Source organism: Pseudonaja textilis, chromosome Z (genome assembly GCF_049901715.1).
Source record: "Pseudonaja textilis isolate UNSWEBS1 chromosome Z, rPseTex1.2, whole genome shotgun sequence".
Taxonomy (NCBI): Eukaryota; Metazoa; Chordata; class Lepidosauria; order Squamata; family Elapidae; genus Pseudonaja; species Pseudonaja textilis.
In genome coordinates, this window is record NC_142008.1 from 125620719 (window position 1) to 125643676 (window position 22958).

The following is a 22958-nucleotide window of genomic DNA, read 5'->3' on the forward strand; positions in this document are numbered from 1 at the left end:
GTATCTAGGTGACGTTTGATGAAGTCTCATTCATCGTCTTCAGGCTTGTGTCTTCAGCTTTGCTTACTCTGAGAAGCACAAAGCTGAAGACACAAGCCTCAAGATGAATGAGACTTCATCGAAACGTTGCCTAGATACTTCCAATTTTACGCGGGAGAAAACCCGAATAACCAAAGATCCACATACAAATACCGCATGAACCTCAGAAAACAAGTATGTATGTATATATGTATATGTATATTCTGTAAAGAAAGGTGTCTAGATTTGCCTTGAACTGAGCACACGACCGTGTTTCTAAACTGTGGCCACTTTTAAGACCAGCGGACTTCAACTCCCAGAATTTTTGCTGGCTGGCTGGGGAATTCTGAGATTGGAGTCCACCCATCTTAAGAGTTCTCCAGCCTGAGAAACATTCTTCTAAGTCAGATGTTTATATTTCCCACAAAGATGCAGTCAATTAAGTCGCCTACACCAGGCATCTGTGCAAAAAAATACATATTCCAAGGCAAAATTTTACAATGCACGAAATTATATCAACAAAGTGATGGTTTATTGTTTTAAACTTTACAGAAGACCGACTAAGAGGACTTAAAAGGATTTGGGTCTGGCCGGTCTATGGAAAAGAAGAATTAGGGGCGACATGGTAGCATGTATTTCAGTATTTGAGGGGCTGCCCCAAAGGAGAGGGCAGGGTCAACTTATTCTCCAAAGCACCAGAAGGCAGGACAAGAAACAATGGATGGAAACTAAGTAAGGAGAGAAGCAACCTGGAAATAAGGAGGAATTTCCTAACAGGGAGGACAATTAACCAGCTTGCCACCAGAAGTTGTGGGTCCTCCAACACTGGAGGTTTTTAAGAAGAGACTGGACAGCCATTTGCCTGGAATAGGATAGGATCTCTTGCTTGAGCAGGGGGCTGGACTAGAAGACCTCTAAAGTCCCTTCCAGCTCTGTGATTCTATTCCACTGCAGTAAGAGTCTCACGGAGCCAGTCCTGTCAGCACTCAGGTAATTTATTGGCCGCCCAGCTAGGAATCTCTCCTTCCTCAAAAGGACGGTTCAACCAAATCCCTCTCTCCACCGTCAGCAAAGCGATCCCAACCGATTTCCTGCAGGCCACTTTCTTACTCCTGTCTCTTTTCCCCACAGGAAGCCGGAAATCTGGTTTGTTTTCCACTCTTTTCGGATGGCCCCGGGTTCCGGTCCATTCCCAGTGCCCAGACTGGCTCTGTCTGCCATCATTCCCACGTTGCAGAAGAAAGCAGCTCTTCTCCTTCACACGTCCAAATCGTCGTCAGGATCTTCATCGTCAAAATCATCGGCGGCATCTGGTTCGTAGTAGATTTTGCCTTCCTCCGTCGACGTCTGCAGGAGAGAGGATTTCCTGGGAGGGGACAAGAAAGCACACACACACACACGCACAAAGTATATAATATTTGTCTGTCTGTCCCTCTATCCTCTCCCTCTCTTTCACACCTCTTTATCTGTTCATCCATCCATCCATCCATCCTCTGGAAGTGGTGGGTGCTCCATAAACTGGAGGTTTTCATGAAGGGATTGGACAACCATTTGTCCCCTGCTTGAGCAGGGGGGTTGGACTAGATGACCTCCAAGGTCCCTTCCAGTCTTTTGATTCTATGGTCTGTCTATCTAACCTTCCCCCCTCTCCATCTATTTACCAGCCTACGTGTTATCTTATCTACGTGTCTGGTCTGTCTCTGTCTCTCTGTCTGTCAATTTATTTCAAGAAAATATCCGTCTTATCTATTTCAATAAAAGAATCTACTGTATCTACCTACCTACCTACCTTCCTAACTGTTATCTATCTGTCTACGTGTCTGTCTGTTTCTGTCTCTGTCTGCCAATTTATTTCAGGAAAAGATCCAACTGTCTACTTCAAAAAAGCATCTATTCATCTATACCTTTCAAGAAAAGATCTATCTGTCTATTTATCTATCTCTCTGTCTATCGATTGTAAGAGAAGATCTATTTCAAGGAATCTATCTATCTATTTAACTAATTTTGAGGTCCTTAAGAAGAGATTGGACGGCCATTTGTCTGAGATGTTATAGGGTCTCCTGCTTGAGCAGGGGGTTGGACTAGATGACCTCCAAGGTTTCTTCCATCTCTGTTACTCTGTCATTCTACTTAGTGATGACACGGAGGTGCTAGTGCCTACCTCGCTACCCAAGCGACTCCTAATGGCAAGAAGAACCAAGATGTGTTCGACGTAACCTCACAGATAAAGTAGCCTACTTTATTTTTTATTTATATATTTATATATTATATATTTACTTCATACCTTCTCTGAGTGGTTTACAGAGTCAGCCTCTTTCCCCCAACAATCTGGGTCCTCGTTTTACCCACCTCGGAAGGATGGAGGGCTGAGTCGGCCTTGACCCTGGTGGGATTTGAACTGCCAAATTGCAGGCAGCCGGCAGTCAGTAGAAGTAGCCTGCAGTACTGCGCTCTAACCACTGCACCACCAGGGATCATATTAGTTATTAGTTTCACAAATAGCTTAAGGTGCAAACATATCCAACGCGCCCTTCCTCCTCTTTTCCCTACAGCCACCACCCTCTGAAGTGGATGGGGCTGAGAGGAGGACTGGCCCAAAGTCACCCAACCAGCTTTTATGCTAAAGGTAGAACTAGAATTCACACCTGGGTCAGGTGATTGGGTCAAAGGTCCCCTGCCAGCTTTCAAACTTAAGGCAGAACTAGAAGTCATCTCCTCGTGCTTTCTAACTGGTGCCTTCACCACTGGGCCAAACTGGCTCTTAAGGAATGTTCCAACTGAATTTTAATATATATATATATATATATATATATATATATATATATATATATATATATATATATATATACACACACACACACACACACACACACACACACACACACACACACACACACACACACACACACCTTCCCACCCCGGCTCTTTTTTGCGGAGCGGAGACGGGCAGCCGGTAAATTTTAATCTGTGGATCAATGAAACAGGTGAGAGGAAACGACAAAAGGGATTTTTTTAAAAAAAAAAAGCCCTTACTTTTCCGCGCTGAAGTGGTACGGGAGAGGCACTGATTCCCTGGCTTGGCGCTCGGCCTCCGTGAGACGCACATTGAAGGTCAGGAGGGCTGTCGGATCAACCTGGAAAGATCTCCGAGGTCAGTGGCGTCCCATGGATCGAAGGAACGAAAGAAAAGATCCCGCTGGGCGATCTGGGTGGGCCGAGTTCAGCCCAGTGTTTTTTCAGACCTGGCGACTTTTAAGATGGGGCGGGGGCCTTCAACTCCCGGAATTCCCCAGTCGGTCATTCCTATTTTTATTTTTCTTCCTCCTATCCCTTTAAAACGGAGAGATGGCAGAGGGGGATCGTGGAGAGCAAGCGGGCCGCCGTGGGGGGGGACGTGTCCAAAAAAGAGGGCGTTAGCGCCAGGGAACGCTGGGAGTTGAAGTCTACCCATTTCCAAGTGGCCAACTTTGAAAAAACCCTAGAGAAGAGAAGGGACTTGGGTGACTGAAGGGCGATCCCAAGGAAGATGGGGTGGACTCATTCTCCAAAACTTTCAAGGGTGGGACACAAACCAACAGGTGGACAGGTGTTGGAGTGGAGGGGTCCAAATTTGAAATAAGGAGGAATAATATCCTATCTCTCGGCCAGAACACTTCCCTTCTGGAGTTAGGGATGCCCCATCGCCGGAGGATTTCAAGCAAAGACTGGACGGCCATTGGTCTGACATGGTGTTAAGACCTCCTGACTTGAGGTCTAGGGGTTTGGCTAGAACAGCGGTCGCAGAACGAGCCACAGAATCAGCGCCAACTCATTTGAACGACCACCCTGCTTAGTAATGGGAATTCTGGTCCCCTAGAATTGGCCGTTAAGTCGACAATGTTGCATTATTTCTAAGATATCTGCTTCTATTGCATTATTTCTAAGATATCTGCTCCTATTGCATTATTTCTAAGATATCTGCTCCTATTGCATTATTTCTAAGATATCTGCTCCTATTGCATTATTTCTAAGATATCTGCTTCTATTGCATTATTTCTAAGATATCTGCTCCTATTGCATTATTTCTAAGATATCTGCTCCTATTGCATTATTTCTAAGATATCTGCTCCTATTGCATTATTTCTAAGATATCTGCTCCTATTGCATTATTTCTAAGATATCTGCTCCTATTGCATTATTTCTAAGATATCTGCTCCTATTGCATTATTTCTAAGATATCTGCTCCTATTGCATTATTTCTAAGATATCTGCTCCTATTGCATTATTTCTAAGATATCTGCTCCTATTGCATTATTTCTAAGATATCTGCTCCTATTGCATTATTTCTAAGATATCTGCTCCTATTGCATTATTTCTAAGATATCTGCTCCTACTGCATTATTTCTAAGATATCTGCTCCTATTGCATTATTTCTAAGATATCTGCTCCTACTGCATTATTTCTAAGATATCTGCTCCTATTGCATTATTTCTAAGATATCTGCTCCTACTGCATTATTTCTAAGATATCTGCTCCTATTGCATTATTTCTAAGATATCTGCTCCTACTGCATTATTTCTAAGATATCTGCTCCTACTGCATTATTTCTAAGATATCTGCTCCTACTGCATTATTTCTAAGATATCTGCTCCTATTGCATTATTTCTAAGATATCTGCTCCTATTGCATTATTTCTAAGATATCTGCTCCTATTGCATTATTTCTAAGATATCTGCTCCTATTGCATTATTTCTAAGATATCTGCTCCTATTGCATTATTTCTAAGATATCTGCTCCTATTGCATTATTTCTAAGATATCTGCTCCTATTGCATTATTTCTAAGATATCTGCTTCTACTGCATTATTTCTAAGATATCTGCTTCTATTGCATTACTAGCTCGATCCCCGTGCTTCGCTATGAAACTCTGTGGTGGGGCTTACTTTTTGTGGGGAGGAAAATAAGGGGGAAATTCTGCCTCTGCCTACAAGCATCCATGGGTATTCATCTGACTAGCGTCTTGTCAGTGTGGGAGAGGGTGGAGGGCTGTTTGGAAACTGAAAGAGTATTTGCTGGGTGAGCAGGAAAGAGACAGCAAGGAGCCCGGGCGTGGCACAGCTCAACCGTTCTGTACTAAAGCTGCTTGGTGCTGTGAAATTGAAACTCCTCTGCTTGTGTTTTGCCTTTGGAAGAGATTTCTTTCCAGGTGGGGAGGGGGAGCAGAACCCCTTAGCATCAGAGCATGTTAATAACAACAACAATAATAATAATAGAGGAAATACTCTCAATGCTCAGAGGGTCATTTGGAAAAATCCTTTCTTAGGGAGCCCCTAGGAGCCGAGACGAACATAAGTGCCCAATTTCCAATTTTGTAGGCTTTACGGTCCTGGAGATTTTGTGATGATGCATGGGTGATATATATATATATATATATATATATATTTAGATATATATACATATATTTCTAACAGATCTGCTCGTGTCCTCAAGCAAACCTGCCCCCCGCCATTCCTGGATTTCTTTGTTCCTGACAGAGACCCCACCTGAATCCCCCCATCACCACCCCCACCAAAAGAAACTCTGCTCCCGATTCCTCTGTCAGAAGCCCCAGGCACATACTTCAGTGAGTTCCCGTCCTTCTGCCTCATCCTCTCTGGAAACGCCTTTCGGTGGCAGCTCGCCGAGGAATTTGAACCCGAACCCGGGGAGGATGCTGAAGAGCTCAGTCTGGGGAGGGAAGGGCAAGAATGAGGTGGGGGTGTGTGTGGGGGAGGGAGGTGGAGGGGACAGGAAGAAGAACCTGCCTGGCTTTTCCTTGGCAAGCACAAATCTTCCACTCACTCATAGGTAGTCCTTGACTTACGACCACCGTGGAGCCCAACGTTTCCATCAGTAAGTGAGACAGTTAAGCGAATGGGGCCCCGTTCGACAGCCACCGAATGAATCCCTGCAGCTGTTCGGTTAATAACGCGGTCCGGCCTCCCGTCAACTTTGCGACACGGCGACCGTCGTAAACGCGAAGCGCTTGCCAAGACGCCGAGTTTCGATCACGTGAGCTTAGGGACGCTGCAACAGTCGTTAAGTGTGTTGAAACGGCTGTGAGACCCTTTTTTTTTTTGGGTCGCTGTTATACGTCCGGACGTCACTAAAGGTTGCAAGTTGTATTACCATTGAAGGAGCTCAGGTTTTGCGTCCCCCACGCAACCTTGTAGACTGAGGGAGGTGTGTGTGTGTGTGTGTGTCCAACTTTGGCGGCTTTTAAGACCTGCAGACTTCGACTCCCAGAATTCCCCAGCCAGCACGGCCACCATCTTGCGTGCGGGGAAGGGGGGGGGTGCAAGCTGGAATGCTAGTCCTCATGGTTACAACTGAGGCGCTTCCAAGCAAGAGGGTGGCGAATAAATTTAATAATTAAATAGTGAAGAAAATGCCATTCAGCCTCTGTCTCGGGAGGCCTTGCCCTTCGACCTCCTTCCCAAATGTCCAGATGGCATTTTATTTTTTTAATTTTTTTTAATGATATCGAGAAACTATTTATTTCAAGGGCATCTCAAGCAAATGATGGCCTTAAGCAATTAATCTCAGGGGCTATCATCTATTATAGATCTATGTTCCTATGCATAACCTACCTCTCCCTACTTTTCCTTCCTTCCTTTTCTTCTCCTTTTCTTTCCTCCTTCCTTCCTTCTCCTTCATTCCTTTTCTTCTCCTTCCCATCTCATTCCTTCCTTCTTTCCTTTCCTTCTCCTTCCTTCTTCTCCTTTCCATCTTTCTTTCTTCTTTCCTTCCTTCCTTCTTCTTCCCCTTCCCATCCTTCTTTCTTCTTTCCTTTTCTTCTCCTTCCCATCTCCTTCCTTCCTTCTTTCCTTTTCTTCTCCTTCCTTCCTTCTTCTCCTTTCCAACCTTCTTTCTTCTTCCCTTCCTTCCTTTTCTTCCCCTTCCCATCCTTCTTTCTTCTTTCCTCCTTCCTTCCTTCCCATCTCTTTCCTTTCCATCTTCTTCCTTCTCTTTTCCTTTCCATCTCTCCTTCCTTTTCTTCTGCCCATCTCCTTCCTTCCTTCCTTCCTTCCTTCTCCTTCCTTCCTTCCTTTCCTTCCTAGCAACCTTCCTACCTATCATCTATCAGCCGGGAAGAACAGGTGCAAGGTGAAATTCCATTCCTTCCTCATACATTTAACAGCGAAGGATGAAAAGACGGTTTCCCTGCGTTTCCGGCCCCAGAACCAACCTTTGCGGCCTGTCGTGCCTTCGCTGTGGGTCAAAGCAGCCCTGCCCGGCCCCTCTCACCTTCTCCAGAAGCTGGCTTCCCCTCTTCCTATGGAGGACGGCGGCGGTTTGAGGAGTCCCCTCCCCACCCCACCCGCTCCTTGGTCCCGGCTGCAGGGCCACCACCAGGCAGGCCAGGGTCTTCAGTACATCCAGCTGGGCCGGCGGGTGCAAATCCCCGTGGACGAGGGCCACAATCCGGACAATTTTCAGCCCTGCGGAGGAAAGGAGGTTTTGGAGGAAACCCCAAGGCGGCTCGTTCCTTCAAGAGGTCTCAGGATTCCCTCAGACCCTGAGGAGATTCACTGGGAAGAGAGGAACAGAACCGGGCGGTGGCTGAAGTCCAAAAACTTGAGTTTCCTTGTGGAGTCAATTCTATCTGTCTGTCTGCCTTTAATCGATTATAATAGATCAATGTTCCTATGTATCTATGGAGCCTCGGTGGCGCAGTGGTTAGAGTGAAGTACTGCAAGCTGCAATTTGAACTGCAATTGGGCAGTTCGAATCCCCCCCAGGCTCAAGGTTGACTCAGCCTTCCATCCTTCCGAGGTGGGTAAAACGAGGACCCAAATAGTTTTGAGAGGGCTGTAAAGCACTATAAAGCAGTATATAAGTCTAACTGCTATTGCTATCGCTCTCTCTCTCCCTCCTCCCTTCCTCTCTCTCTCTCTATATATATACATACACACACACAGAGTATATCTATCTACCTCTTTCTTCCTTCCTTCTTACCTACCATCTATCTAAGAAACCTACCTACCTACCTACCTTATCTATCTATCTATCTATCTATCTATCATCTATCTATCTATCTATCTATCTATCTATCTATCTATCTATCTATCTATCTATCTATCTATCTATAGCACTTAGACTTATATACTGCTTCACAGTGCTTTACAGTCCTCTCTAAGCAGGTTTACATAGTCAGCCTCTTGCCCCCAACAATCTGGGTCCTCGTTTTACCCACCTCGGAAGGAGGGAAGGCTGAGTCAACCTTGAGTCAGTCAGGTTCGAACTGCTGGCAGTGGCAGAGAAAGAGAGAGAGAAAGGAAAGAGAAAGGAAGGAAAGAAGGAAGGAAGGAAGGAAGGAAGGAAGGAAGGAAGGAAGGAAGGAAGGAAGGAAGGAAGGAAGGAAGGAAGGCTGAGTCAATCTTGAGCCTGGTCAGATTCTAACTGCTGGCAGTGGGCAGAGAAAGAAAGAGAGAAAGGAAGAAGGAAGGAAGGAAGGAAGGAAGGAAGGAAGGAAGGAAGGAAGGAAGGCAGGCAGGCTGAGTCAATCTTGAGCCTGGTGAGATTCGAAGTGCTGGCAGTGGGCAGAGAAAGAAAGAAAGGAAAGAGAAAGGAAGGAAAGAAGGAAGAATGGAAGGAAGGAAAGAAGGAAGGAAGGCTGAGTCAATCTTGAGCCTGGGGGAGATTCGAACTGCCAAACTGCAGGCAGTCAACAGCCTGCCGTACTGCTTCCAAACCACTGTTCCCCCGAGGCTCAACCTCCCCCATTCTTCCCTCCCCACGCGCCCCTTTTCACTCACCAGCCACGTTCGCTCTCCTGGGCAGCTGTGCCAGCACCTGGCAGACAGAGGGAAAGGGAAGGCGGAGGAGCAGCCAGCTGAGGGAGTCCAGCACAAGCGTGATGGGTCCCCGTGAGGTGGGAGCCAGGCGGGACGCCAATTCCGAAGCAGAGAATACCTGCAGGGTCAGGCCGTTGCCCTTCCCGGACCAGCCCAGGGGATCGGGGAAAGCGTCGTGGAACAATATCCTGCAAGGAAGGAAGCGCATTATAGGCAGTCCACACACCCAAACCCGAATTCCTGCTTGCTAAGCGAGACGTGCGTGAAGTATTTGACTCGTTTTACGACCTCTCTGGCCACGTTGTTAAGCGAGGCAGGGCTGAAAGTATCAGGAGGCTATGAGGATGCTAAAAAAACAGCCATAAAACCTGGTCACGAGTCCATTTTTTTTCCAGTGCTCAACAGTCACTCAGGAAATGGCTGTCAACCAATAAAGTAGAATATTCGTTGCTCGGGGTTGAAAGAAAGGAGTCCTCGGTGGCCTCTGAGCTTGGTTGCTTCCTTGCAGACATTTCACGACCCAACTGTTATTGTATACCTTGCTGGCTGTGTCCTGCACACCGAACCACAAAGTAAGTGACCCACACAAATCCCATAAAGCTGAGCGGAGGAAGCACAGCTCGACATCAGCGAGAGCCAGAGGTCTTTTTGCAAATGTTACAGCCAAAGTTTATAGTGTTAAGTCTAAATTTTGGACTGGCTCACAGAGGGCAGCCAAGAAAGCCAATGCAATCCTAAATTGCATTAACAGAGGGATACAATCCAGGTGAAGCGGGGTACTAACACCACTCCATAAGGCCTTAGTAAGACGGGAGGGCAGAACCGACGCCACAGCGGTATGACCTGCGATCTTGAGGCTCCAAGATAGCTGCCAATACTTCCGCTGTCAGACCGTCCCACCGGACTTAAACCATCCCGTAGAGACGGTGATAGAGAAGGGCGCATCCTGTCGATCCCAGGGGCATCGCAACGTCCCTGGTAGAGCCAGGAGAAGCCCCCTTTTTCCCCGCGGTGGAGAGGCAGCCATTCAAACTGCTGAAGCTGGGACAGCTCCGGAACGGACGAGATCTGGAAAGTATGCGTGTCAGTTTGGTGAGACGAACTTCTGCTTATTATTTTTGAAGACAACGCCCTAAAAGACTTTAAGTGAAATTAAAAGTGGAGATAAAAGTGAGGATAAAAGAGGTTAAGAGGCGAGATTAAGCTAAATTTAAATGGTTTTTTTTTTCCTTTTTATTGGAACTTGGGATTTGGTTAAAGCTTCACAATTTTAAACCGGACTGGTCTTTTTCTCTAATTTTTTTACTTTTTATATAAAGTCTCTTTTAACTAGGACTCTTCTTTTCCTTTTAGCTTTTTCATTTGAGGTTTTTTTTTTCCCTAAAACCTTTTTCTTTTTATCTATTCCCGTCTTTGGATATATGAGGGGAAGTGAAAGTGTAAGTAACACTGCCATCTATAGGCTTGGATATATTGGGGTTTTTTTTTTCTTCCTCCTTTTTATTTGTTTATGCATTTGTGTTACATTCAAGGACTCCGAGCCCTTTTACTGAAAAGATAGCGGGATGAGCATGGTAGATTGTTTATACAGGTGCTCTTATCTGAAACTACTGAGTCTGGAGTTGAAGTTGAAAGGAAGAAAGACTGAAGTGACCTTGAAAGTAGAACTGTAAATTCTGATTTAATTAACCAAAGAGCCTTGGACATTTAAGCGGCCGTGGCTTGCTCCCAATTAGAATTGTTTGTTATCCTTTATTTTATTTTTTACTACCCCGCCGGCTGAATTTTTATGTTTGAACTTTAGCCTTTTGATCCAGGAAATAGAATATATTTTTCCTCCTTTCCTTTTCTTTGGCTCTACCTTTTTTTTTATTAAGGGGAGTACATAGACCTCTATTTTTTAATATTTAATTTTGTTTTTTCTAATCTTTTCTATTTTTTTTTCACCCTCTCTTCCTTTTACATTTTTCTTTTCTCTTTTTTATATAACTGGAACCAATTGGATTAAAGTATACAAGCGCCTGAAGATTCTTCCTTTTTTTTCTTTTTCTCTTTTTATTTTTTATTGGGGTGGCAGTTGTCTGCCCTTGCCTCTTATTCCTTCTTTTTTTTAAATCAAGTATTACAAGATGAGTATAAAAATAGCAGCTTCAGCTTCTTCGATACCGACATCTTCCTCTGGAGGACAACGATCAATACAGATGATATCGCAACAGGAGAAATAGAAGGAAGTGACACCGAAGATGATTGTGCAAGGAATCCAAAATATACGAGCAAAAACAGACCACACTGAAAAGAGAACGGGGAATATTGAGCAAAGAACAGAAAAGACAGATGAGAAAGTTGAGAATATCCAACAGATGATGATGAAACGTGAGGACAAATTCAAGAAAATTGAAGAACAAGATATACAAAGAGATAAGAAAATTGGAGATGTTGATAATCGATTGAGTGACGTTGAAAGAGACAGGAGCAGATCTTTGGGATGGAAAATAGACAGGTCAGAATTCTATCTTAGATTTCAAAATATAGAAGAAGAAAAGGGTGAAAACCTTGCTGAAATAATGACAGAAATCCTGGCAGAAGTGTTAGAGATAACTAAAGAGAAGATGATGGATGGAATGGATGAAGTGTTCTATGTCTATACAAGATATGCAATGAGAAATAAATTACCAAGAGAAGAGCACATTAGATTTACAAAGAAACTATCAAAACACAGATACTCCAGGTGGCAAGAGAGAAAACGCTAAAGTACTGTATAAAGACAAGTAAATTGTGGTACTGAAACAAGTACCAAGAAGAGTGAGAGAGATGAGAATACTTATTTCTGACTAAAGAATTACTTAAGAGAGGAGTAAATTACAGATGCTTAATACCAGAAGGTCTCATGTTCACCTGGCAGGAACAAAGGCACAGAATTGACACAGTTGAAAAAGCTGAGCTATTCTATCTAGAATATTTTAGAGGAAAGGAGGAAGATACAAGAAAAGAAGAGTCACTAATCGGATTTTAAGCGGAGTGTATAACAGCAACTGAAAAAGAAGAAGGAGAAGTAGGTGGTGTACCCAGGGAGCAATGAGAACCAAGATCTAGTAGAGCAACAAATCCTTCTTATAATAAAGTCTAAAATGGATGAGAGAAAATTGATCACAATTAATATAAATAGACTTAATTTAGCCACTAAAAGAAGAAATGTATTCTATAAACTAGAGAAATTAAAAGTTTGATATAATCTGAAGTACATATTAAAAACAACAACATTGTAGCATATATTGAAGCAACAAAAACTACTTACATCATTGACACAGTGTAAAAAAAAAGGTGTGGCCTTATACATTAGAGATACAATCCCTGCGGAACAAATTTATACAGATGATGATGGAAGGATTTTGATGGTGGAGATAATGGACAATAACGTAAAAACACTCTTAATAGCAATATATATAACAGCAAGATGCAGTACACTGAAGGAGGATAACTATCTTAAACTTAAACAACAGGTTGCGACAGATTCAATAAAATGGGAAAGCCTGCAATTATCATTGATTGGGAGAATATCTACAATTAAGATGAATGTATTGCCTAGAATTTTATATTTATTCCAGACAATTCCAATCAGATTAGGGAAAGAGTTTTGTGAAGATCTAAATAAAATAGTGTTAAAATACATTTGGCAGGGAAAGAAAGGGAGAATAAAACTTTAACTATTACAAGATGCAAGAATAAGACGAGGATTCGCTTTGCCCAATTGGGAATTATATTATCAGGCGACAAATTTGATGTGAGTAAAGGAATGGATAACATTAAGGAACTGTAGATTATTGACCCTAGAAGGACACGACTTGCTGTTGGGATGGCATGTTTTCCTTTGGTATAAGGGAACTAAAACACAAGGATATGTTAGAAGACATTATATTTGCGAGGCATTGTTTTTAAACTGGGAGAAAATAAAAAAGCAAAATTACTTAAAAATTCCATTATGGATATCTATTACTGAAGCTTTTTCTTATCCAATAACATATAAAAAGGAACAAACAGATATGGTGAGATACTGAATGAAAAGGGTGAACTTAAATCTATGCAAGCGCTGGAAGAACAAGGTATAAAAATGAATTGGTTTTCATATGTACCAATACAATCTAGATTTGATAAAGATCTTAAAACAGAAGGTTTCTATGATAAGTTAACTGATTTAGATAAAATTTTGATGAGTACTGATGAAAAGGTAATTAAAAAACTCTGCGGACATTTATTAGAATTTAAATTAGAGGAAGAACAAGTTAAAGAAACGATGATTGCTTGGGGAAAAAAATTCGGATATTGGTATTGATTTAGAGAAATGGCAAAAATTGTGGTCCCAAAATTATAAAATGACAATGTCAACTGCTTATAAAGAAAATTTGTATATTTTACAGGTGGCATCTACCCCACCCCCCCCACGAGAATTGCCAGAATGATTAAGAACAAATTGGATAAACGTTGGAAATGTCATCAGATACCTGGTTCATATTACCATATGTGGTGGACATGTTTGGACACAAAAAGATATTGGACTAAAATCCACACTTGGTTGGAAAAAATGATAAAACAACACATAGACTTTAAACCAGATATATTTTTATTGGGAATCATACCGGAAATAAACAACAAAGAATTGAAATATTTGATTGTAAATGTTTTAACAGCGGCTAGAATTGTATTTGCTAAGAGCTGGAAAAATGAAAAAATACCTTGGCAGGAGGAAGTTATTAAGAAAATTATGGACTGTGCTGAAATGAGTAAATTGATATTTGAAATTAGAGAACAAGAAGATAAACAATTTTATATGATATGGGATTTATTTTACCAATGGCTAGATAAAAAGACATGGCAATGAAATAGACTAAGTTTTGTAATAGACGATCAATAGATTGATATAGAATATAATATAAAATATATAACCATTGGATAAATGTACAATATAAATTTGTAAGAAAATCTAGAATATCTCATATAAAATGATGGAATAATAGTTTAGTCAAATTACTGATAAATATATAAGCATATACTAGATTGACAATTTGAGAACCTACATAACTTGTAAGGACTATGAAAGAATAGCACAAAAGATCTGTAACCAACTGACAGAGTGTATGTATATAATTGGAAGATGGTTTTATTTTTATGTATTTGTTTGTATATGTTTGTCTTAAAAAATAAAAATAATAATACAAAAAACCTTAGTAAGGCCACACCTAGAGTACTGCATCCAGTTTTGTTCACCACATTATAAAAAAGTTGTTGAGACTCTAGAAAAAGTGCAGAGAAGAGCAACCAGGATGATGAGGGGACTGGAGACTAAAATATATGATGAGCGGTTGCAGGAACTGGGCCTGGCTAGTCTAGGGAAGAGAAGGACCAGGGGAGACAGGATGGCACTGCTCCAATATTTGAGGGGCTGCCACAGAGAGGAGGAAGGGGGTCAAGCTATTTTCCAAGGCATCCGAAGGCCAGACAAAGAATAATGGATGGAAACTGAACAAGGAGAGATTCAACCTGGAAATAAGGAGGAATTTTCTGACAGAACAATCAACCCATGGATTGGTTGCCTTCAGAAATGGTGGGAGCTTCATCCCTGGAGGCTTCCAAGAAGAGACTGGACTGCCCTCTTGTCAGAAATGGTATAGGGTCTCCTGCTTGGACGGGGGGTTGGACTAGATGATCTACAAAGTCCCTTCCAACTCTGTTCATCTGCTCTCAAATCTTTCTCACATACAAGCACACACAAACATATACTTACTGGGAGGTCACTTCAGTGCTCAGCCCATCCTTAAATTCCAATTCTGGGAGGTCAAAGCTGAGAACGTGGATGGACTCTGCCCTAGAGAGAGAAAAAAAATTAAGGTGTGGTTACAATAGAATACCTTTATCGTCACTGCATTCAAAATACAATGAAATTTGAAGCCTACTCGATGGAGGGCCCTCCAAGCACCACATCACAATCACACTACACAGTATTTAAAAATTAAAATAATTAGTGATAATAGTAATAATTAAAAACTTAGTCTAAAACCTATTTAAAACATATATTAAGTTAGATAGTTTAAAAATGCCACTTTATACACAGGACTAAATCACAAACGTACTGTGTGATTCAAGGCAATTATTGCCTTGGGAAAGAAACTCTTTCTCAGTCTATTAGTCCTCATTTTAAGACACCTATAATGTCTCCCTGATGGTAACAGTTCAAAATATGAATGACCAGATGAGAACGGTCTGTGGAGATTTTTAGTGCTCTAGAGAGGAGTCTGGTCTTCGCAATCTCTTCCAAAGAGGAAAGAGAGCAACTGATGATTTTTTTATGCTGTGTTTATAACTCTCTGGAGCATCTTCTTATCCACTGCAGAGCATCTGGCGTACCACACCGTTACACAGTATGCCAAAATACTCTCAATGGTAGAACAGTAAAAAGTAACCAGCCACTTCCCACCCAGACCGCTCTTTTTCAGCAGCCTCAGAAAATGTAGGCGCTGTTGGGCCTTCTTTGCAGGGGCCATAGTGTGGACCGACCAAGTAAGGTTGTTGGAAATATGAGTTCCTAGAAATTTAAAACTATGAACTCTTTCCACACAGTCTCCATTGATATATGGTGGGAGAGGCTCTGCTTTGCATCGTCCGAAGTCTATAATCAATTCTTTGGTCTTTTTGATGTTCAGGGCGAGGTTATGACTCTTGCACCACAAGACCAGTCTGAGAACCTCTGACCTATAGGCCGTTTCGTCTCCTCCTGATACGAGTCCCAACAATGTGGTGTCGTCTGCAAATTTTATTATAGAGTTAATGGAACAAGAGGGAGCGCAGTGGTAGGTGTAGAGTGAATACAAAAGGGGGCTCAGCACACAACCCTGTGGAGAGCCAGTGCTGAGGGCAAGAGTGGAGGAAAAATAGCTGTCAATCCTAACAGTCTGGGGTCTGTTAGTAAGAAAGTCCCAGCAACCAAATGTAGGTTAGTCCGCTCTATTGTGTTCCCCATAGCAACCTCTGGTTGTGAAAGCTAGACCTTAAAAAAGGCAAATGGGAAGAAAAAACCACTCATTTGAACTGGGGGTGGTCCCTATATTGTCCTCGGACAAACAACTACTGGAACTATAGGTCCCTCGAAGGCAAAATCACTGGAGAAAGCAATTGTGGTGCCAACCATTGACAATTGGGGCACCTTCCTTGGCTACTGGGCATTTTAATTCGTACATCTGTACAACGAGGTGTAGCCAATGGGGGACAAAACTGTTGAGGTTCGCCAGCAGCCTGTGCGTACGGCAGCGGAATCAGAGAGTGGGGAAGAACAGGGACCAGCCCAGGAGTCTGAGGGGGGACTCAGACGAGGGTCCTGCGTCCGATGCAGGGATGGGGCCAGGACCATCTAGGAGTGGGGTGCTGCCTCCGGAATCTGGCAGCAGCAAGGCAGAGGAACAGAGGAAGCCCGTTCCCAGTGTGCGCATGCGCAGAGCTGCTAGAAGGCGAGAGCAGCTGAGACAAAAGGGGTGACTCAGGAGTAAGGCTGGGAGGTTATTGCCCCTCCCATAAGGGATAAAAGTCAGGCTTCAATGACAAAACCTATGCAGGAAGCAAGGTCGTTTGCTCTGTTCTGATTAATCCATGAAGCTCTGTGTGGACTTTGTACTTTGGTTGGGTTTTTCTCTTTACAGTTCATTTGGCACTTTAGCTGTTGGCAGCAATTCAAAGGAGAGAAAGGTGGGTGCTTATCTCGAGGGACTGTTTGGGACTCATTATGGGCTGGCAATGAACATAATTCCCAGCTGCTGAAATAAAACAAGAGTTGTTTGGATGAAGCGTATGCTTCATTATGGTCTCAGGAAGCATCGGTCAGAACAGAAACTTCCTATGTTCTCCCAAAGCTACCTCTGGTTGTGAAATTGGACCTTAGAAAAAGTAAGACGGGAAGAAAATCAGGTCCTTTTGAGCCGGGGTGCTGGAGTAGGCACCTGTGTGTTCCTTGGACAGGTGACTCCCAGCTATTGGCAGCTGGCATCAAGCATAGGAGGTCGTTTAGGCAAGCCCAATGGGTGGCATATACATCCGATACAGCGATAAATTGAAAGCCTCTGGGAGTCTCCCACTCACCGCTGGACGGCAGCTGTGATGAAGCTCTTCAGCAGGGAGCGGCCTTCGCAAGCAACTGAATCTGCCAGAAGGAAAAAGCAAAGTTGGGTCTTTTGGGTTGAGTCTCCTGGTTCAGTTTTTAAGAGTCATTTTTGATAATATTTCAATCCCGTGTTCTTTAAACCTATTTTTTAACCTGTCCTATAACCTGCGAGTTGCTCAGAGTCACCTTGTAAGGGAGACGGGTGGCATAAAACGTTGCAATATTAATAATGAAATAAAACAAAAAACCCAGGAGGGACACAGACTGGTCAGCCAAAGCATCTCTCTTGACCACTCACGAAGAGCTGCTTCCTCCTGGGCACTCTCTGCCTTCCTCGGCTGGCGCTCCCATTGGAAGCGTGTGTGTGTGTGTGGGTGTGTGTGTGGGTGTGTGTAGAGGATGGGATGCCACTAGGAGATCCCTCCATGTGATAGATCAGTAAAAGATAACCTATGGGAGGATGGGGGGCCACCAGGTGATTTCCCCCACACGCAGATCCCCTGAAGGGGATGGGAGGCCACCAGGTGATCCCCTTCATACAACAGACCACTGGGAGATCTCGAAAGGGATGGAAGCCCATCAAGGAGATCCTCTGCACGCAATAAGACCACCAGAACCCCTGCAGGAGGTATTGGGGGCACCAGGAGACACCCCCCTTGCATGTGATAGGCCACTGTGCAGGGGATGGGAGGCCAGCAGGAGATCCCCAGAAAGGGATGGGAGGCCACCTGGTGATCCCCTGCATGCAACAGGCCACCAGGAGATGCCCTGAAGGGGATGGAAGCCCATCAGGAGATCCCCTGCAGGAGGGATGGGGGACCACGAGGAGATCCCACAGCTCCAAGCTAGACGCCACTAGCAATCCCCCGCCCTCCCTCCCCACCAGCTGTCCCATAAAGGGGGCGCCCCTCCGCCGTAGCTTGCGAGGAGGGAGGGAAAGCCTCGGCCTCGAGAGCCGCCCCTCCCCGACCAGCCCCTCACCCTGGATGAGGAGCAGCCCCTCGGCGGCCCCGGACAGCAGCGCCTCCAGCATCCCCTTCGCGGCTCTACCGCCTCCTCGGGACTTGGCTCCAAGCGGCCGTCGCCTGCGCGCCCTGGTGACGTCACCGCGTCACGAGGGGAGGAAAAAAACAGCTGCGTGTGGAAAGGCCGCAACGCATCTTCGCCTCTGAGGCCATAGGTGGCTAACGGAGCGCCTGATTGGAAAAAAAAAAAAGCGGAGGAACCACCTCCCCCCTCCCATGGGTCTCCCTTCGAGCCTTTTGCATTTTCTCTTCAAAATAGAGTTGTGGGAGGGCAGAAGCGAAACACGACTGAAAGCCGCTTTAGAATGCATCTCCACACACACACACACACACACACACACACCCCTCGCTGGACCCAGAGAAGCCACTACAAAGCCCATGGTGCACGCGCCCGGTAGAAGCGCCAGGCGGCCACAGGCCTCCTGTCATATCCCACGGGGCGGACACAAGCCCCGCAAAGAAGACCCCAGGCGACCCAGCGGCGAGAGAAGGGGTTGCAAATCGCCTCGTTCGTCAAACGCGACGCCGTTGCTAAGCTGAGCGAGCCTGTTGTTAGGGACGGCCGTCAAGCGCGGCGTTATTAGAAAGCGGTTGTCGAGCGAAGATACTGCTAGGGTGAGAAGCAGGTCGTCAAGCGCAGCCCGGTTGATAGGCAGGGAGGCCGGTGGTCAAGCAAGGCCGTCAAGCGCGCGGCCAGTCGTGAAACACGGCCGCCGAAAGCAGCCCCCCGTTGCTAGGCAGAGCGGCCGGTCGCCAAGCGCTCCGTCGTTGCTAGGCAGTCCGGCGCGGCCGCTCCGCGCGCGGCGTCGTTTCTAAGGCAGAGCCGGCGGGTCGTCAAGCGCGGCCGTCGCGCGCGCCGGGCGCCCTCCTGCCGCCAAGCGGGGCGGCGGCGCCATGCCCCACTGCCGTAAAGCGCGGCCGGGCGCCCTGCTGCTGCGGGGGCCTGGTCGGGGCGGGATGCTGGGCGGCGGCGGGGCCGGCGGGGCGGCCGGGGGGGCCTCTCCGCTGCCGCTGCTGCACCCGCGGACGGGCCGGCTGGTGACGGTGTCGCGGGGCGGGCGGAGCGCCGCCCGCTCGCAGCCCGGCCAGGAGTTCAACCACGGGCTGGTGCTGAGCCGGGAGCCCTCGCCCCGGGGCCCTCTTCACCGTCCGAATCGATCGGAAGGTGACGGAGGGGGAGGAGGAGGGCAGGGGAGGGGTCTCCGAGTGAAGGCCGAGGCGATTGGAGGGCGGGGGGGCCTCTTGGGGATGGACATGCGCTGTAGGAGGGGGAGGGTCTCGGGGAGGGAGGCTGCGGGAGGGGGAGGGGTCCCCAAATGAAGCCAAAGCAATTTTGGGGAGGGGGGTCTTGGAGAGGGGCGCTGAGGGATGGGGAGATCCCTGGGGGTCTCAGGGGAGGGGCTTCAGGAGGGAAGAGGGGGAATTGGGGGTCTTGGGGATGGAGATGCTCTGTGGGAGGGGGAGGACCTGGGGGTGTCTCGGGGAGGGGCTGCAGGAGGGAAGGGGGGTGCAAGGAGAGGGGGAATTGGGGGTCTTGGGGATGGAGATGCTCTGGGGGAGGGGGAGGACCTGGGGGTGTCTCGGGGGAGGGGGCTGCTGGAGGGAAGGGGGTGGACAAAGGGAGGAGGAATGGGGGTCTTAGGGAGGGGCTTCAGGAGAGGGAGAAGGAGGGCAGGACAGGGGTCCCCGAATGAAGCCTAAAGCAATTTGGGGAGGGGGTCTTGGGGATGGAGAGATGTGTTGTAGGACGGCAGAGAGCATCAGGGGTCTCAGGAGTGGGGGGGCTTCAGGAAGGAAGGAGGTGGGCAAGGGAGGGGGAATGGGGGGTCTTGGGGATGGAGGTGCGCTGAGGGAGGGGAAAATACCGGTGTGGGAGGTCTCAGGAGCGGGGTTGCAGGAGGGGAAGGAGCAGGGAGGGGTCTCCAAATAAAAGTGCAGGGGGCTGTCAGAGGGATGCAGGAGGGCTGCCCTCCCTCTTTGGAGGGGAGGGAGACCCTCGGGGGTCTAGGGGAAGAGGTCGGAGGAGCAGCCACCCTTTCTTTGCAACCCCCAGGTTTCCCCGGGGTTGAGGCAATGGTGGGGCGGGGGCTCGCCAGGGAGAGGGTCTCCAAAAGAATGACTGGGGGAGGACTTGTCTTGGGGGCAGAACTGGGCAGCTGCCCTCCTTCCCTTTCTGGGGAAGCCCTGGGGGTCCCAGACGGGGCTGCATTAGCAGAGACAGGAAGCCCCCAAATCAGGCCAAAGCCATGGGGGGGCAGTCTTGGACCTATGGGTGGGTGAGACCCTCGATCTGGGGGGTGTCACAAAGGGAGGGGCCAAGGAGCAGAGTGGAGGCTTGTAATCCCCATACCAAGGCCGAGCCAATAGAGGGGGGGTCCCAGGGGAGGGGGCTGCGGGGAAGAAGAGGGCAGCCGTCCCCAAATGAAGGATGCGCCGATGGGGGGTGGAGTTGGGGGTGGAACTCCCTCAACGGGAGGGGGCGGAGCCTCAGGGATCATAGGGTGGGGTCCACAAAATATGGAGGCAACGGGGGGCTCTTGGGTGACTGAGCTGGGCAGCTGCGCCTCTACCCCTCAGAGTCTGGGGGGCAAGGGAGAGTTCACTTCTCTCGGGTACAAAATGGGGTTTGGGGGTTGAACCCCCAAAAGAGACTCCTGGAAATGCCCCCACTCAGAAAACACTTCCAGGATCCAGGCTGGCTTCACCCAGAACTCCTTCAAGAATATTGACCCCCCCAAGAACTCTTGTAACCCCCACCCCCAAAAAATCCCTGGCCGCTGGGTTTAAGCTCCCCCCTGCTTGAGGGAGACCCACCCCCCTCTGAGCCCCCACTTCGCTGACGCCGAGTGCGAGTCCCGACACCCTCCCCTTCCATCCACTTTTCCCCGCAGGTCAACTCCTGGAGCGGCTCCTTGGAGATTGGGGTGACCGCCTTGGACCCCAACCACCTGGATTTCCCCAGCAGCGCCACCGGCCTCAAGGGGGGCTCTTGGATCATCTCCGGCTGCTCCGTCCTGCGCGATGGGCGCTCCATCCTGGAGGAGTACGGCCAGGACCTGGACCAGCTGGGCGAAGGCGACCGGGTGGGCATCCAGCGGACGGCCAGCGGGGAGCTGCACCTCTGGGTCAACGGCCAGGACTGCGGCGTGGCAGCCATGGGTATCCCGCCCCGCGTCTGGGCCGTGGTTGACCTCTACGGCAAGTGCACCCAGATCACAGTGGTGCCAGGGAACGTGGAGGAAGCGGAAGAGGGACCCTCCCACGATGAAGGTAAAAAAAAAAGAAACCCTCAAAAAAAAAGATAAAATAATATTACATATATTGACAGCGGCCAGAATAGCCTATGCGCAACTGTGGAAAGAACATATGGTCCCAACGGAAGAATAACTAATTTTACAAAATATAGCAGAGATAAGAATTAGAAAAGATGACTATAAGAAAAACCTCAAAAGAGTGATACGCAATATGTAAACAGATAAATAAGTAACAATAGTAATTACAACTGAAGGAAATATATAGCAATGATATACTGTAGGATAGAATAGAGTAGAATATAGAATAGAATAGAATAGAATAGAATAGAATAGAATAGAATGGAATACCTTTATTGTCATTGTAATTCCACGAATACAATGAAATTTGAAAGCTACTCCAGCACAGTGCTCCAAACACTACATCACAATCTACAGAGTATTTAAAAATTAAAATAAATTTTTTTAAAAAAATACGCACAAATAGTTGACGGAAATGTTTGATCATGTTATATGTTGGTACAAAAGCTGTTGGATAATCAAACTAAGATCTGTACTGGTTGGAAAACAATAAAAATTTATCAAAAAAAAAAAAAGCGGAGAATCGGCAGAGCCGTTGAGGAACCGGACAAGAAAAATAACGCAGCGGGTTAGGGCCACGCATGAATGGGGTCGTCATTTAGCACCACAGGTGAATGATAAAAGAGTAGGGTAGAAGTGTAAAGAAAGCGCGGGTAATTTTTCTCCAAATCTCCGCATTCAAATGTGGGTGTCAGGGCTCTGACTATACACCCCATTCAAATCATAAGTCTCTCAGAGTTTCCTTCCTTCCTTCTTTATTTTTCTTTCTTTCTTTCCTTCCTTCCTTTTCTTTCTTTCCTTTATTTAGTCGTGGTTACGTGGTGTATGGAGGTGGTGACCCTTTGAGAGCGGGCTGCACATTTCATTTTAATGTGTACCGATTGGTGCATATTCAAAGTGACAATAAAAGTTATTTTAAGTCCGGGAGGGCGGGTGTCTTCCAACTTGACCGCTGGAAGGCTTGGGGACTTCCAACTCCCGGAGTCCCTCCTCCAGTCGGGTTAGCTCAGGAACCCTGGGAGTTGCACGTCTACCAGTCTTCCACTTGCCAAGTTGGAAAGACCCTTGTTTTTTTAAGTCTTCGTAAGGCCACACCTGGAATCCTGCAACCAATTTTGGTCACCCAGATGTTGGAGACTTGGGAAAAAGTGCAGAGAAGAGCAACTAAGGTGATTAAAGGCCCGGAGACTAAAACATACGAGGAACGATTGCTGGATTTGGGTTTGGCCAGTCTGGAGAAAGAGGATGTATGGGGGATGTGGTAGCAGCCTTCCAGGATTTGAGGGGCTGCCCCTCAAAAGGGTGTGTGTGTGTCAAACTATTCTCCAAAGCCCCTGAATGAAGGATAAGAAGCAACGGATGGAAACTCACGCAGGAGAAAAGCAACTTAGAACTCAGGGGAAACTTCCTAACGCTGAGGACGTTAATTAACCCGCGGAACTGCTTGCCACCAGAACGTGTGGGGAGTTTCATCCCTGGAGGCTTTTTTTTTTTTTTTTAAGAAGAGACTGGACAGACGTCAGTCTGGAATGGTATGGGGTCTCCTACTTGAGCCGGGGGCTGGTCTAGAAGACCTCCAAGGTCCCTTCCAGCTCTATTCTGATTGATTGATTGATTCAATTCTG

General features: G+C 46.6%; 2 protein-coding genes across 2 annotated transcripts in view; one reads left to right on the forward strand and one right to left on the reverse strand.

Moving 5' to 3' along the window:
• Window positions 1-528: 528 nt before the first annotated feature.
• Window positions 529-18650, reverse strand: ELP5 (elongator acetyltransferase complex subunit 5). Its single transcript, XM_026723125.2, has 8 exons — window positions 17958-18650; window positions 16955-17015; window positions 14613-14693; window positions 8795-9021; window positions 7284-7477; window positions 5616-5723; window positions 3052-3152; window positions 529-1384 (listed from the first exon to the last, which is right to left on the reverse strand). The coding sequence occupies exons 1-8, from the start codon at window positions 18007-18009 to the stop codon at window positions 1276-1278; spliced, it is 933 nt and encodes a 310-aa protein (XP_026578910.2). The 5' UTR covers window positions 18010-18650; the 3' UTR covers window positions 529-1275.
• Window positions 18651-18862: 212 nt separating this feature from the next.
• Window positions 18863-22958, forward strand: part of NEURL4 (neuralized E3 ubiquitin protein ligase 4) — a 48757-nt gene continuing 44661 nt past the window's right edge. The window contains 3 exon segments of the mRNA XM_087916425.1: window positions 18863-19125; window positions 19127-19166; window positions 20893-21271. Of these exon segments, the coding sequence (XP_087772551.1) occupies window positions 18896-19125; window positions 19127-19166; window positions 20893-21271 (649 nt within the window). The 5' untranslated portion in view covers window positions 18863-18895.